Raw genomic sequence first — 14422 nt, 5'->3', positions numbered from 1 at the left:
GAGAAAGTGAATGAGAATTTCTCAGTTATTTATTCCAAAGGGGTGAATCTCTATTTATACAAAAGTATTGACTAAAGTAATGGGAAACTAAATTAATATGTAATAAAGGAAAATACAATCAAGCATTAATGGTGATAATTAATATGGTGATTTGGACATCCATAAATAATATTTCATAATACATTTAACTTAAATCGTCACCATTTTGGTCGAAATATAATTTTATTTTTTTGAAAAAAAGATAAACTTCATTAAGATAAATCCGTTGTTACATAAGAACTCAAAAATTGTAGACAAGCATATATCCAAATACAATCTCTCCTAAACTAGGAACAGAGGTTGCCAGTGTGAGGGCAACACCATTCACTGATCGTGGAATGGCGCTGCAAGAACCACCACCAACAACATCTAATAGAGAATAGATATCTAATAAAATAGACTGAAAACTAAAATTAATGTGGAGTTTATTAATCCAATCAATTGCCACAGTAGAATCACTATTAATAATGGAGATATTGAAACCAAATTGATGCGCAAGAGCCAAACCCAAACTAATGGCAAGCAGATCTACCACATTAGCAGAGAAAGACCCTAACACACCTGATGACCACGCCAACCAAACCACACCCTCTGCATCTCGTATCAGTCCCCCAATCCGACAAAGCCCCTCCCCAAAATTACCGAAGCATCTGTTGCAAGAGCAAAGGATTCAGGGGAGATGACATACATCGAGTAGCTCAGTTTACAAGTGGGTTTACAGGAGCCAGTCCCAAATGAAGACCTCACCGACCATACTCCTTAAACTTCGCCAGATGGTTATTGACTAAGCCTGGAATAGCATCCAATATTGACTGCTTGTTACCAAATAATACTGAGTTCCTATCATACCACAACCACCAAAAGGTTGTCATCATCAATTCAAAAGACTCATGAGGTAGCCTATCAAAGAGAAACAGAAGAATCAAAATATAATTTAAAGACATTTTCAATCGTTTCTATAGTTTAAAGGTATTCTATCCGAGCCACAAAAAAAATTAAAAAAATAACGAACAAAATTTACAAATATACTAAATAATAATTCGAAAGAAATTAATACGCTAAAAATAATGTTTTTTTTTTTTTTTTGATGAATCAAGATAGTTTGTATTGCTCAAATCTGATTTTTACAAACAAATAGCACCCCTAAGGGCCTAAAATAATATGATCTATACAATTATGTACACTGCTTACTTTAAACTTATACATACAATTCGGATTAGAAGTTTTAAAACCAGCTGGTGTCCTCTGGACTGACTTTCTTTGGCCAACATATGTTAATTCTTTGTGTAACAGCCTATTCCCTTGAATAACACTTCTGCATCTGCTTTTGTATTCTCCCACAAGCTAACATTTCGAGGTCTCCAAAGTGTATACACCAGGCAAGAGAGAGAGGGCAGCTGCAAACACATTCTTTCTGAACTTACGAAGTTTTTATTTTATATGTGTATATAATAAATTGTTTCAACACTAGTTTTTATATTATAAACTATTCTCAATTTTTTAAAAATTTATAAAAATATTTTAAATAACTATACATAGAAAGGCCATTAAAAATAGAGATGTTCATCAAACTGCTCACACCGTACAAACCTCCCGTACCGCACCACATCGCATAAAAAAACAGTTTGAAATCCTTTGTAGTGCAGTTGCGGTTTGTATTTTCTCCAAACCACGCGGTGCAGTTTGCAGTTTTGAATTTAATAATTACAGTTCAAACCGCACCGCACTATATATTACAAAGTTATAAATTTTTACAATATGATTTTTATTCTTTTTTTCTATAAGAACAAATATATGTAATATATGTATACATTTTATTATTTATTTTAGAGACAATTCAATATATTGACTTGATGATTAGTATATATGTTATAATGTTAAAATTTTAATAAGATTTTTTTTTTTTTAATTTTAAAACTTTATAGATTGATTTTTAAATTTCTATTATAATATTCGACAATGATGATAGTGTAAACTATTCAAACTGCACTGCACTATAATGTATTTTCGTGGTGTAACTTTTGCAATTTTAAGATCTCGCGATATGGTTACAGTTTGAGAAATTAAAAAAAAAAAAAAAAAATACGGCATATGCGGTTTAGTTTGAAAAAAATATTACAACTCGAACTACCCCTACCGCGAACACCCTTTAATTAAAAGAATAGAATAAAATATTTTTTTTTTTTGAATGCTAGTAGAGGTGCTTTTTTTTGGATGCACCTAAAAGCTCCCAATATTTTTTTTAAAACAAATAAAATAAATATGATATATAAATTCAAACAATAAATTAAGTTTAAAAAGTTAAATTGCTTTATCAGGGTTTTCTGTATCTATAATAAATTAAAATTTTCAATTTAATTAAATTGTATTTGAAATGGAATGTTTTGGGTTTGAGTAGTGTTGTTTTTCTTATGGGTGAAAAAAAAAAATCACAGACTCGAATTTGGACTTTTTTTTTTTTTTTTTTGATGATTAAAGAACTTTTATTGAAAACAAGAAAAGCACTAGTAGCCACAATAGGGAGCTACTTCCCTTAACAAATCAAACACCTTAGCTTTATGCACCCTAGCCCAGCGGGGGAATTTATCAGCAGAGACATTGTCATTCCGATTAACATGTAACACAACTTAAAAGACTTACACAAATTCAAACACTCAGTAAACAAAGGAAAAGTGCTCCACCCAAAGGAAAGCCTCTCAGCCGCAAAAGCAGTGGCAGCTGCCAAAGAATCTGTTTCAATTTGGACATCTTTCACCTGTTTTGTCCCTAGCCAAATGCAGCGCCAAAGCGATACCATGGAGTGTAATTACTGAGTCAATTTAAAAAAAAAAAAAACAGTTTTCTTTGTCCAGGCAACTTGCGAGACAATTTTGCTTTTTCTTTAATCCTTTACAACTAATATTATACACCTATGCACTTATGAGTACACTGTTAAAGCTCATGTCAATCTTAGACAGCTCAACAAGACTTTATGAAACCTATTTTTGCTTAAATAGCTAAGATTAGCATTGTAACACATACACGCAACAATTTTACTCTTATCTTTTTAAACATTTTGCGACCCTAACCTCGAACATTTAATCATGGACAATATTACAACACACCACACCAACACATTCACTTTGTTCTACAAATAATACAATGAACATATTCATACCAAAAACTTCCATTATGAAATCGTATTAAACAGCACTCATTATGTTCCCCCGACTGAACATTTTCTGAAAACAAATCCTTGAAGGTATAATCGGGCACGAGCAGCAGAAGCAATGGACTCTTCGTCTCTCTTTTCTTTTGCAACAGCAACCGCAGCAATATAAGCTTTTCTAGCTTCTTCCATTTTGTGCATCTCCATCTCATCCAAATCATCCTATTTATTCATGCAACATAATCTTAGTTCAAAAATTCAACACATTATATAGTAGGTAAATCTATCTGAACTACTGAAAAAAAAAAATCTCCCATTAATGGAATAATGTGTTTCAAATATATTAATGCATATTAAACAGCTTGTAAATAATATGCAATTATAGGCAGGTTATATAGTCAAGCACAAAAAAGAAAAAAAAAATAAAGGCACAAAACTAAAGTAAACACTATGAATAAGGTACGGATTTGTGAGCTTACTATAGAAGGAAGACTGTCCAAATTACAGGGAGAGATGTCATAGTCTTCAGCATATTGACCAGGATCAGTTTTTAGCAATCCATCAAACAGCACTATAAATGATGAAATGTCGCCTTGCACTGAGTATAGCTCTTCCTGGAGCTTCTCCACTATCGTATTGGATGTCATAGCTTCCCACTGTATTTTCTCAAATGCAGCTTGCTTATCCGCAAGAGTGATCTGTAGGCATAGACAATAGTTTTCATATATAAAAAATCAACTGATACAGTCACACAAACAGAGGGATAAATTATATTCACCATTCTGAACACCCTTGCAGATCCTTAAATTTTGATTCAATGAAAGAATATAAGCTTCACATATAACCTTATAAGATAAAACCAAGCCGATAATGCAAATTTATTATTTGTATTCAATTTCCCAAATATGCGAAGATGCAGGCTATTTTACTTATACACTAAGTAAATACTAACCAATATAAAAGATCAATGTCAAAACCAAATCACAATTAAAATTTGAATCAATGTTCCAGAAGCAGTAATGAAACACTATAGCTGCCCCTTGGACCTAACATATCTCAAATATAGTCCTGCAATTAGATATGATGACTGTTGTAACTTGTAAGGTACCAAACTGCAATTACTGCTCTCACCAGGTCTGAAGTTCGAGTTCTCCTAGGTACCTACATAGCAAATTGCTATGCGGAGAGCCTAGTTTCAATATATCTAGATCTATATATATATATAAATAAATATATATATTTCATGCAATAAATCTGCAGCAAGCTAAACACATAGTTGACATAATAATTTGCAGGATCTAGCAACCAAAAGCTAGTATTACCAGGGAGGGAAACAGTTCACCATTACATAGTCATGAATGAACAATGTAAAATAGCAGTTAGCACCTTTGCATCAGAGAGCTGTCGTTGTGTAGACTTGATGAAAGAGTCCTTCTCTGAAATTTGAAGTTTTAGATTATCAAGTTCTGCATGAATAGCACTCATTTGGTTCTTTAAATCGTCTGCTGATTTCAAAGATTCATCTTTTTCCAACAATTTCCTTTGCAAATCCTCCACCTGTCCCTTCAGTAGATCCAACTCTTCTCTGTCATCTGCGGTCAACCCCTTTGACGAAAAAATCGAAAATGCCTCAGCATCTGTATTATTAGCACCATTCTTGTCTATATGCTCCCTTTTCTTTCTTCTTGGAATAGATTGAGCTGCATTCCTCCCTTTTGGTTCAGACACCTTTTTTTTAAGAAAGAAAAAAAGAAAAGAAAGAGATGATAAGAAATATCTGTAGTCAGCAATCAATCAAATTATTCTTGAAGAGAAAATGGTCTTACTGTAAATCATATCACATAGAAATAAGCGCACATTTAGACAACAAATTTAAACTGAAAATATAATATATAGTTATATTTATATATATATATATTATATAATAAAGAGAGACAATGAAATAATATCTTGAATGAATATAAATCTATTAAATGATCACAACTGAAACAATGGTTAAGGAGACCTGTCAATCCTGGAAACTTCGTAAAATTGTATATGCTAGAAGCATAAGGGTTAACAGAGACATTAAACATTAACACAGTGAAAAATTAAAACAACGAAAAATTCCCTAAGCAAGATTGTATTGTATTATTGATAAATGACAAATTATGCTTAGGATGAAAAAGCGTTAGAAGACAATAAAGCAACAAACTTGTTCACTAGCTCAAGCTAGCTCTTTGTTAAATTGCATATATAACATTATCAAATCAGTCAAAAGATAATACAGTAAGGAAAACACAGTTCATTTTCAACTACGCGTTTATCATAGATAGAACAGATCATGCACTGTAACAAATGCATTCCATCAGTGATTCCATGGCCATGGCAAGAGCATTGCCATTTAAGCAGGCCATACTGCCTATGCATTACGATGAGACTTTTGACCATAACATTTATTATAATAAGAAATATGAAACGCCTCTTAATAGAACATTTATCATTAAATTCCAAACAGGTCATGGTTATAACTTTTACTCATAATTGCCGCTTGATTGCTCCACACTAACAAAATAACAGAAAGAAGTTAATAGCATTTAATTATCTAATTTGAAGAACTCATTACTTAGCAATCAAATCAAATCAAACAACTCCATCATTTCTATGAAATATCCAACAAGTAACGCTTAAAAACTTTCACAAAATGTTCCTATCGTAAGCCAAGGCAACACAATATAACTATATACATATGTAGATATCTCAACATACACACTTGTAAAAACATACCTTTTTGGATAGTGATTCCCTAGATGGCGTCTTGGTGTAGATCATTGACCCACGACGAGTAAATGAACTACTCCCTTTACGATCCTAAAAAAATTGCTAAGAAATTGTGAGAAAAATCACCACATTTTTCTTTCCTTGTCAATTTTCTAAGAAATTCAAACACTTCCTTAAGATTCCTAAGAGAAAGATAACTTTCCCATAACTGTTATGGAAATGATAAACCCAACCCAAGTCAACTGGTGTCACCACTCACCCATGTAAAAATTGAAGTAATTTTTCCCCGAATTATGCGGAAACCAAACACTAACAAGAATCCCCAAGAAAATTCAAAACCCAAGGAAAAAGAAAGAAAGAGCTTACAATGAGAGACTGAACAAGAGGGACGATCTCAACGAGGTCCTTGAAAAGGTCGCGATCGACATTGGAGCCGGTGACGGAAGAGGGGTGATTCCGACGGTGAGTAGGAGATAAGGCGTGATCCCCTGAAAGCCATAAATTAGGATCTCCATTCCCAAAACCACTTGCATTGTCTTGTAGTTCTACGAAATGTTGTTGTGCCTCATACATCTTCTTCTTCAAATTTTCGATTTTTTAGCATAAATTATAAAAGGGAGGACTGAGGAAGAAGAAGATGAGTGGGAGTGAAGGAAGGAGTAATTTGGTGTGACTCTTGTTTGAATTTCTTTTCTCCTTTTACACCCAACAATTAATTTTGAACGTTATTATTTCCCTATTTTTACACGTACATCCAAATATTTTAATTAATTTTTAAATTTACTTTTAATATTTTGAAAATTTTCTTTTTCAAATTATTTTCTTTAATATCAATATTTATTTTAATTTTATTTTTATATTTTTCTAATAAACTTTCACATAATACTTTATTTTAATTTTTGTTTTAATATTTAAAAAATAATTTATTTTTATTTTTATTTTATACATATATTTTTTAAGAATACAAGAAGAAAAAAAAATTAAAAACTAATATAAATTAAAGATATATTATAAAAATAATAGAATAAAAAAAGAAATAAGAGAAGAGAGAAAATAAAAATAAGAACAGGATGAGAGTGAATGAGATTTTTCTCGATAGTTTATTTCAATGAGGTGAACCTCTATTTATACAAAATATGACTAAAATAATTATAAAATTAAATCAATAAAATAAAAAGATATACAATCAAGTATTTATGATGATAATTAATTTGGTAATTTAGACATCCATTAATAATATTTTATAACATTCGCCCTTAGATGTCCATAATAACTCTCTCATTAAAAATTTTACCGAAAAATCTTGTGGGACAAAAATTCGAATAAGGGAAAAAGAGTATCGTGTGAATTAATTTCTCTTAATTTAGGCATTCGTGAAGATCTTCTAATCAATGAATTTCGATCTTATATGTCGCCTTCTCAAATGTTGATGTTGGTAATAACTTCATGAATAAATTTGCAAGATTGACACTTAATTGTATATATTGGACACCAATATGTATTCTCTTGAAATGTATAAAGAAGAATTGGGTGAATGTGTTTTAATTCTATTTCCTTCAATGTACCCTCCTTTTAGTTGAGCGATGCAAACAGTATTATCTTCATAAAGTACTGCTTAGGTTGATACTTCTTTATTGAGTGTAGTCCATATGTTTCCCGAATATGTTATGGCAATGATCACTCTCACACTGTAAAGCCCGCTTAGTTAATTTGGAAATTATCAGTTAATTGGGATTAATCATGAAATTATTTATAGCTATTTAAATAATCTATGGTACTGTTATTTATGGAATTCAGATATGCATGATTATGTCATCAGCAGTTTTTATTTTTCGCATTTCCGGTGTCCGGTATTTTGGAACGCGGCGTTTGGCTCAGTAGAAATCACAACTTAGTATGTTAGTATTTTGGGGACGGGTTTTAGACATTGGGAATGTCGGGAATGGCCGGGAATTTAGAATGTCCCAAAAATACCCCTTTAGTATGTTTTACATGATTTTATGGTGGAGGGGCAAAATGGTCTTTTTGCCCCATTAGTATTTTTGTCTTATGTGATTTATGATATGGAAAATAAATGTTAAGTGTTTATTTTATTTATATGTTGGCTGAAAATAGAATGTGATAAATGGCTTTTATTCTCTTTTACTCACATTTTCAACACTTAGTCAATTTAAAGGAAATTTCAAAAACTCACACACACACAACTCTCTCTCTCTTTTTCGGCTGAGAACTTTGGGGTTCAAGAGCTGGATTTTGTGGTGATTCAAGCTTGGGTTTGCAATCTTTATTGATCTCTTGTGTGGTATGTGTTTCCTTGTCCCTTTCTCCTTAAATTCTTGAAGAAAAATGATGAAATTGGATGGTAATGCATGTGTTTTTTTTTTTAGAGATGTTTCTGCTGTGTTTAGTTGTTGATTTAAGTTGTTCAAAGCATGATTTTTGATGTTAAATGAGTTGTTTGAAGCATGAGTAGCTAGGTTGTTCAAGCTTTTAATTTATATGTGAAAATTGATGATTTTTGTGAGAAATTGCATGTTTTGTTTCTGTGTAATTACTGGATGTTGTTGTTTGTTTTCTGAGGTAATTCTAGGCTAGTTTAAGGTGAATTAAGCTAGTGGATTGCTTAGTTAGTTGGTTTTGCTCAAGCTTGAGTTTGAAACTCAAAGCTTGAGCTTTAATGGTGAATTTTGCATGTGGGATTTCTGGGTAGGTTTGATGCTCTAGAATTGTTATTTGGGACCTATTGAGGAGGTCTGGAAAGTTTGGGATCAATTGGGTTCGAATTGGTCAAGATATGTGAATTTTTGGTTGTCGTCGCGAGGAACCGGAATTCCGGTTGAGCATCCGGAATTCGGATGAGGGTTCGTATTTTCCCGAACCGGAATTCGGTTGGGCAACGGACTTCGGATGGGGGATTTTTCAGAACCCTAGTTTTCCTCGTTTTTGGGTTTTTAGGGGTATTGCCATGCTTTTTATCGATAGGGAAACTTTTAGTTTCGAGTTTTAGTCCCCGGGAAGTGATTTAGCGTGTCACTTATAGCGTTGTGGTTTTTATGGTTTAGGAGCCGATGTCCGTAGTTCGGCTTCGGTTCGGTCGGGTTGACGGCACACACGAAATCGGAATCCGGTAAGATTAGTATAACGGTATGCATATGTAGATTACATGTTTAGCGTGCATGTAGGAAGCCCGTTAGATTACATTAGATATGTATTTAGGCTTCGAACCACCCAACCCCGTCACGTCGGTACAGTGGAGTATGACCCGGCGGCGGAGTATGACCGGTTTGACCGATCAGCCGACAACTGGTTGGTGGTTCGGTGCTATTGACCTATCCGTCGGTACAGTGGAGTATGACCCGGCGGCGGAGTATGACCGGTTCGACCGATCAGGAGGATACTTGTCAATAGTGCCGTCCCCTGAACGTTCAAAACTCAGTACCATGTTGGACATGGCAGTAGTGCTCAGTACCATGTTGGACATGGCAGTAGCGGGACTCAGTATCGTGTTGGACACGGCAGTTAGTGTTATGTATGAGTATTATTATGCTTTTCTTACTGAGTCTGTCGACTCACAGTTTATGTTCATGTGTAGGTAAAAGCAAGGCTATAGGCCGATGGACCGTGAGCGAGCTTATGAGATTGTACATGCTCGGGGCGGTTAGGCCTGGAGCGTACGATCATCGGGACGGCCGAGGCCGATTTTTGTAATCGGTCGTTAGACGACTTTTATTTTTGTAAGAGTTAATCAGTTAAATCTTTTTGTAAATGATTTTTATAATCGGGATCCCGAGTCTTTTGTAATATTGTTTATAAGTTTAATTAAAAAGCAAAATTTTAATTAATCACGTTTTTCCATAAACCTCGTTGATTAGCAACGAGCTGCACAGTATGTTTAAAACTCACGTAATACGCCTATGGTAGTTAGGGTGTTACAATTTGGTATCGTAGCCGCGGGTTGTCTTCCGAAGATCGTCACGACATGTACAATCATCATCGCCAGGTTAGCTCGGTTCACGGTTCGGTAAGCCTTTATTGCTTTAGTAGTTTATTTTATTCGGTTATGAAAAGAAAAGCTGTTAGGAAGCATGTTAGTAGCCTGATAGTAGAATAGGCGCATGTTTCGTTTTTAATTTCCAAATTAAGCGGCATTAGTAAGCTCTCGATGATCGTGACCTGAGTGCCAACTCGGGATTTCGAGGCGGTTCAGACTAGATGGACGCCAGACGAAATGTTAGGAGTCAGGGCATCTCAGTCGAGTCAGATCAAGGTCGAGGAGCTCAGTTCCCCTCAAGTGTTATGGGCCGAGGTAGAGGTCCCGGGGGCGGGGGTTCGCGGTTGGAGTGATGTTAACTCGCCGCAGGCCGCCCAAGTCAATCGGGAAGCCCGGGGTGGGAAGTTACGGTTTGCGAAAATGCAAGCCGGATAGAAGAGCAAGATCTCGAGATTCGCAGGTTGAGACGGCGGGGTGCTCTTGCGGTCCCGGTGCCGTAGTTCCGGTGGCACCGCCCCTGCGCCTGTGCCGAGATAGTGGTGGCGGCCATTAGATTGGAACCTTGGTACGAGCGGTTCGGAAGTGCACCTCCGGTTTTCCCGGGAGGTCGGACGTGATGAAAGCCGAGCGATGGGCGACGGTGATCACCAAGATCTTGAACTTTATGGATGTCACCGGGAACGACAGAGTGGTGAGTGCCACTTTTCAGTTTTAAGAAGACGCTCTGGTCTGGTGGGACATGGTGTCTTAGATCCATGACGTTATCACTATGACCTGGGAAAGGTTTTAGGAACTCTTCAGCGTTAAATGTTATAACGAGGCGGTCAGAAGCGCCAAGAGGAAAGAGTTCGCCCACGACCCCGGCGAGAGAATAGGAGCATGACGAAATATATTACTCGGTTCGGCGGTTGGCGAGGTTAGCCTCGGGATTTGCGCCAACCGATTTCAGTAAGAAAGAAAATATCTCGATGGACTTAAGGTGAAGATCAAGTATGACCTTATGATCACTACCGACGATAATACCATCTAAGTTGAGATGGCGAAGAAAGCATGGTGAGCTGAGGGCGCAACTAGATGTATGTGGAATCAGTTAGGACTTCGGAATGTGGCGGGGCTCCTACCCCTTCTGCGTCAGGTTTCAGCAGGGGAGGTAGTGGTTCGGCCATGGACTGGAGGAGGAAATCATCCACTGCATCCGGTGGCTCGAGGCAGAACAAGAGGTTCCGGGGGAACCAGAACAGAGGGAGTCGTCCTGGTGGTAATGAGACTCGCTTCTCCTACCCCGAGTGCCCTAGCTGCAAGAGGCACCATCGGGGAGAGTGCAAGGGGCAGGGATGCTTTCATTGTGGCATGCCCGGGCACTTCAAGAGGGAATGTTCCCGGCTCGGCGGAGGCACCGAGAGCTCCGGCGATGCCCACTCCGGCCCGGGGTATTCGCGATCACGCGAGTGATGCGGATGCCGGCCCATCGGTTGTTACGGGTCGGATTCTTATTAACGACTCGTTTTATTCGGTCTTTGTTTGATTCCGGGGCTACACGTTCTTATGTGGCGGCCGCAGTCTTTAGTAAGTTGGGTAGACCCTTTGATAGATATGAGTCAGGGTTTGGAACCCGTTACACAGCGGAGAATTGGTTATCTCCAATAGGTGGATTAGGTCTATGCCGATCAGGATAGATGGTAGAGAGTTGAGCGCTGATCTGATAGAGATGAGCTTGGTCGAATTTGATATTATCTTAGGAATGGATTTCCTATCTAAATATTCGGCGAGCATTGATTGCAAGAGGAAGATGGTGGTCTTCCAACCCGAAAGTGAAGAACCGTTCGTATTTGTGGGTTCGGTTCAGGGATCTCGGATCCCGGTGATCTCGGCTATGTCAGCGAGAGAATTATTGCACGGTGGGTGCTTAGGGTTTCTGGCCGTGGTGGTGGATACCACTCGGCCAGACACCATTCGGCCAGAGGACATCAGCGTGGTTCGGGAATTTTTGGACGTTTTTCCCGAAGAACTTCCAGGGTTACCACCTCAGCGGGAGATTGACTTCGTGATTGACTTGGCACCAGGGGTGGATCCGGTTTCTAAAGCCCCGTATAGGATGGCTCCAGCTGAACTTAAGGAATTGAAGATTCAGCTCCAAGGGTTGCTTGACCTAGGGTTCATTCGGCCCAGTGTGTCACCTTGGGGAGCCCCGGTTTTGTTCGTGAAGAAGAAGGATGGATCTATGAGGATGTGCATCGACTACAGAGAGTTGAACAAGCTGACGGTGAAGAACAAATATCCATTACCTAGGATCGATGACTTGTTCGATCAGCTTCAGGGGAAGACGGTCTTCTCTAAGATTGATCTCCGTTCGGGTTATCATCAGTTGAGGATCCGAGAGGAGGACATTCCAAAGACGGCTTTCCGCACTAGGTATGGACACTACGAGTTCCTGGTTATGTCATTCGGACTAACCAATGCTCCTGCAGCATTTATGGACCTGATGAATAGAGTATTCAAGGATTTCCTCGATATCTGTGTAGTTGTGTTTATCGACGACATCCTCGTGTACTCTCAGTCAGAAGAGGAGCATTAGTTACATCTTCAGATGGTACTGCAACGACTTCGAGAACATAAGCTCTATGCCAAGTTCAAGAAATGTGAGTTCTGGTTGTCTCAGGTGTCCTTCCTAGGGCACATTGTGAGTAAAGATGGGATCAAGGTGGATCCCGGGAAGATTGAATCCGTCAGGGATTGGCCGAGACCGAAGACAATGACAGAGATCAGAAGCTTCTTGGGATTAGCTGGGTACTACCGTAGGTTCGTGGAGGGGTTCTCCAAAATTTCAATGCCCCTAACCGAGCTTACAAAGAAGAATCAGCGTTTTATCTGGTCAGATAAATGCGAAGCTAGTTTTCAGGAGGCTGAAACGAGAGATTAGTTCTTGCCACGGGGTACTAGCTTTGCCTTCGGACAAGGAAAAGTTCGTAGTCTACTGTGACGCATCCAAACAGAGTTGGGGTGTGTATTGATGCAAGCCGATCGGGTCATCGCTTATGCCTCCCGTCAGTTAAAGGATTATGAACAGCGATACCCGACTCATGATTTAGAATTAGCCGCAGTGGTTCTTGCACTGAAGATTTGGCGGCATTACCTGTATGGAGAGAAGTGCGAGATCTATACCGACCATAAAAGTCTCAAGTATTTCTTTACTCAAAAAAGATTTGAACATGAGACAAAGGCGTTGGTTGGAATTAGTGAAGGATTACGATTGCGAGATCCTCTATCATCCCGGAAAAGCCAATGTAGTGGCTGATGCCCTGAGTAGAAAGGGTCCCGGGCAAGTAGCTAGCATGGTTCAGATCTCACCCCAGATAGCTGAGGATATGGTTAGATCCAGCATTGAGTTTGTGGTAGGTCAGCTTCACAACTTAACGCTGCAATCGCTCAGATGACAGATCCGGAGTTAGTGAAAATCCGAGATGAGGTATTGGCTGGTCAAGCCAAAGACTTTTCAGTGTCAGATAAGGGGATGCTTTTGTATAAAGCCAGGGTTTGTGTTCCGAACAGTGTGGAACTGAGAAATGAGATCTTTGAGGAGGCTCATTCTACTCCATATTCTCTGCATCCCGGCACCACCAAGATGTACCAAGATTTGAAACCGTACTTCTGGTGGAGCGGTATGAAGAAGAATTTGGTAGAATTCGTATCGAGATGCCTCACTTGTCAGCAGATCAAAGCTGAACATCAGAGACCAGCAGGGTTGTTGCAGCCTCTAACCCTACCAGAATGGAAATGGGAGGATATTACGATGGATTTTGTGGTCGGGTTACCTAGGACCACGGGTATGTATGATTCCATCTGGGTAGTGGTGAACCGATTTGCGAAATCTGCTCATTTTCTGCCGGTTAGAACAACATTTACAGTGGATCAGTTGGCAGAGTTATATGTCAGGGAGATAGTGAGACTTCACGGGGTACCGAAGTCTATAGTCTCGGACAGGGATCCGAAATTCACCTCCAAATTTTGGCAGAGTTTGCAACGGGCAATGGGTACGAAGCTAAAATTCAATACAACATTTCATCCTCAGACAGATGGTCAGTCCGAAAGGACAATTCAGATATTGGAGGATATGTTGAGAGCCTGTGTTATGGACTTTGAAGGCTCATGGAGTAAGTATCTATCGTTGATAGAGTTCTCTTACAACAACAGTTATCAGAGTACGATAGGGATAGCTCCTTATGAACTGTTGTACGGTAGGAAGTGCAGATCCCCTATCCACTGGGATGTGACAGGGGAGAGGAAATACCTAGGTCCAGAGTCAGTTCAGCGGACCAATGAGGCAATAGAAAAGATAAAAGCTAGAATGCTTGCCTCACAGAGCAGACAGAAGAGTTACGCAGATCCGAAACGCAGAGATGTTGAGTTCCAAGTAGGGGAACATGTGTTTTTACGAGTATCTCCGATGAAGGGGATTAAACGTTTCGGGAAAAGAGGCAAGTTAT

The 14422-nt window shown here is 38.3% G+C and overlaps 1 protein-coding gene across 1 annotated transcript; it reads right to left on the bottom strand.

Moving 5' to 3' along the window:
- Window positions 1–3007: 3007 nt before the first annotated feature.
- Window positions 3008–6685, bottom strand: LOC115708850 (protein MICROTUBULE BINDING PROTEIN 2C). Its single transcript, XM_030636872.2, has 5 exons — window positions 6314–6685; window positions 5954–6037; window positions 4574–4915; window positions 3667–3885; window positions 3008–3409 (listed from the first exon to the last, which is right to left on the bottom strand). Exons 1-5 carry the CDS (start codon window positions 6518–6520, stop codon window positions 3236–3238), a joined length of 1026 nt encoding a protein of 341 aa, XP_030492732.2. The 5' UTR covers window positions 6521–6685; the 3' UTR covers window positions 3008–3235.
- Between the last annotated feature and the right edge of the window lie 7737 nt (window positions 6686–14422).

Source organism: Cannabis sativa, chromosome 3 (genome assembly GCF_029168945.1).
Source record: "Cannabis sativa cultivar Pink pepper isolate KNU-18-1 chromosome 3, ASM2916894v1, whole genome shotgun sequence".
Lineage (NCBI taxonomy): Eukaryota > Viridiplantae > Streptophyta > Magnoliopsida > Rosales > Cannabaceae > Cannabis > Cannabis sativa.
Note: the sequence above shows the minus strand (reverse complement) of the source record. Positions and strands in the feature narration are given on the sequence as shown.

Excerpts from the sequence above, each read along its gene's own strand:
- LOC115708850 (XM_030636872.2), bottom strand. The coding sequence starts at position 6,520 with ATGTATGAGGCACAACAACATTTCGTAGAACTACAAGACAATGCAAGT. Across the intron at positions 3,886-4,573 it reads GACAGCTCTCTGATGCAAAG|ATCACTCTTGCGGATAAGCA; the intron begins GTGCTAACTGCT and ends CTATGCCTACAG. Across the intron at positions 3,410-3,666 it reads TGGACAGTCTTCCTTCTATA|GATGATTTGGATGAGATGGA; the intron begins GTAAGCTCACAA and ends ATGAATAAATAG.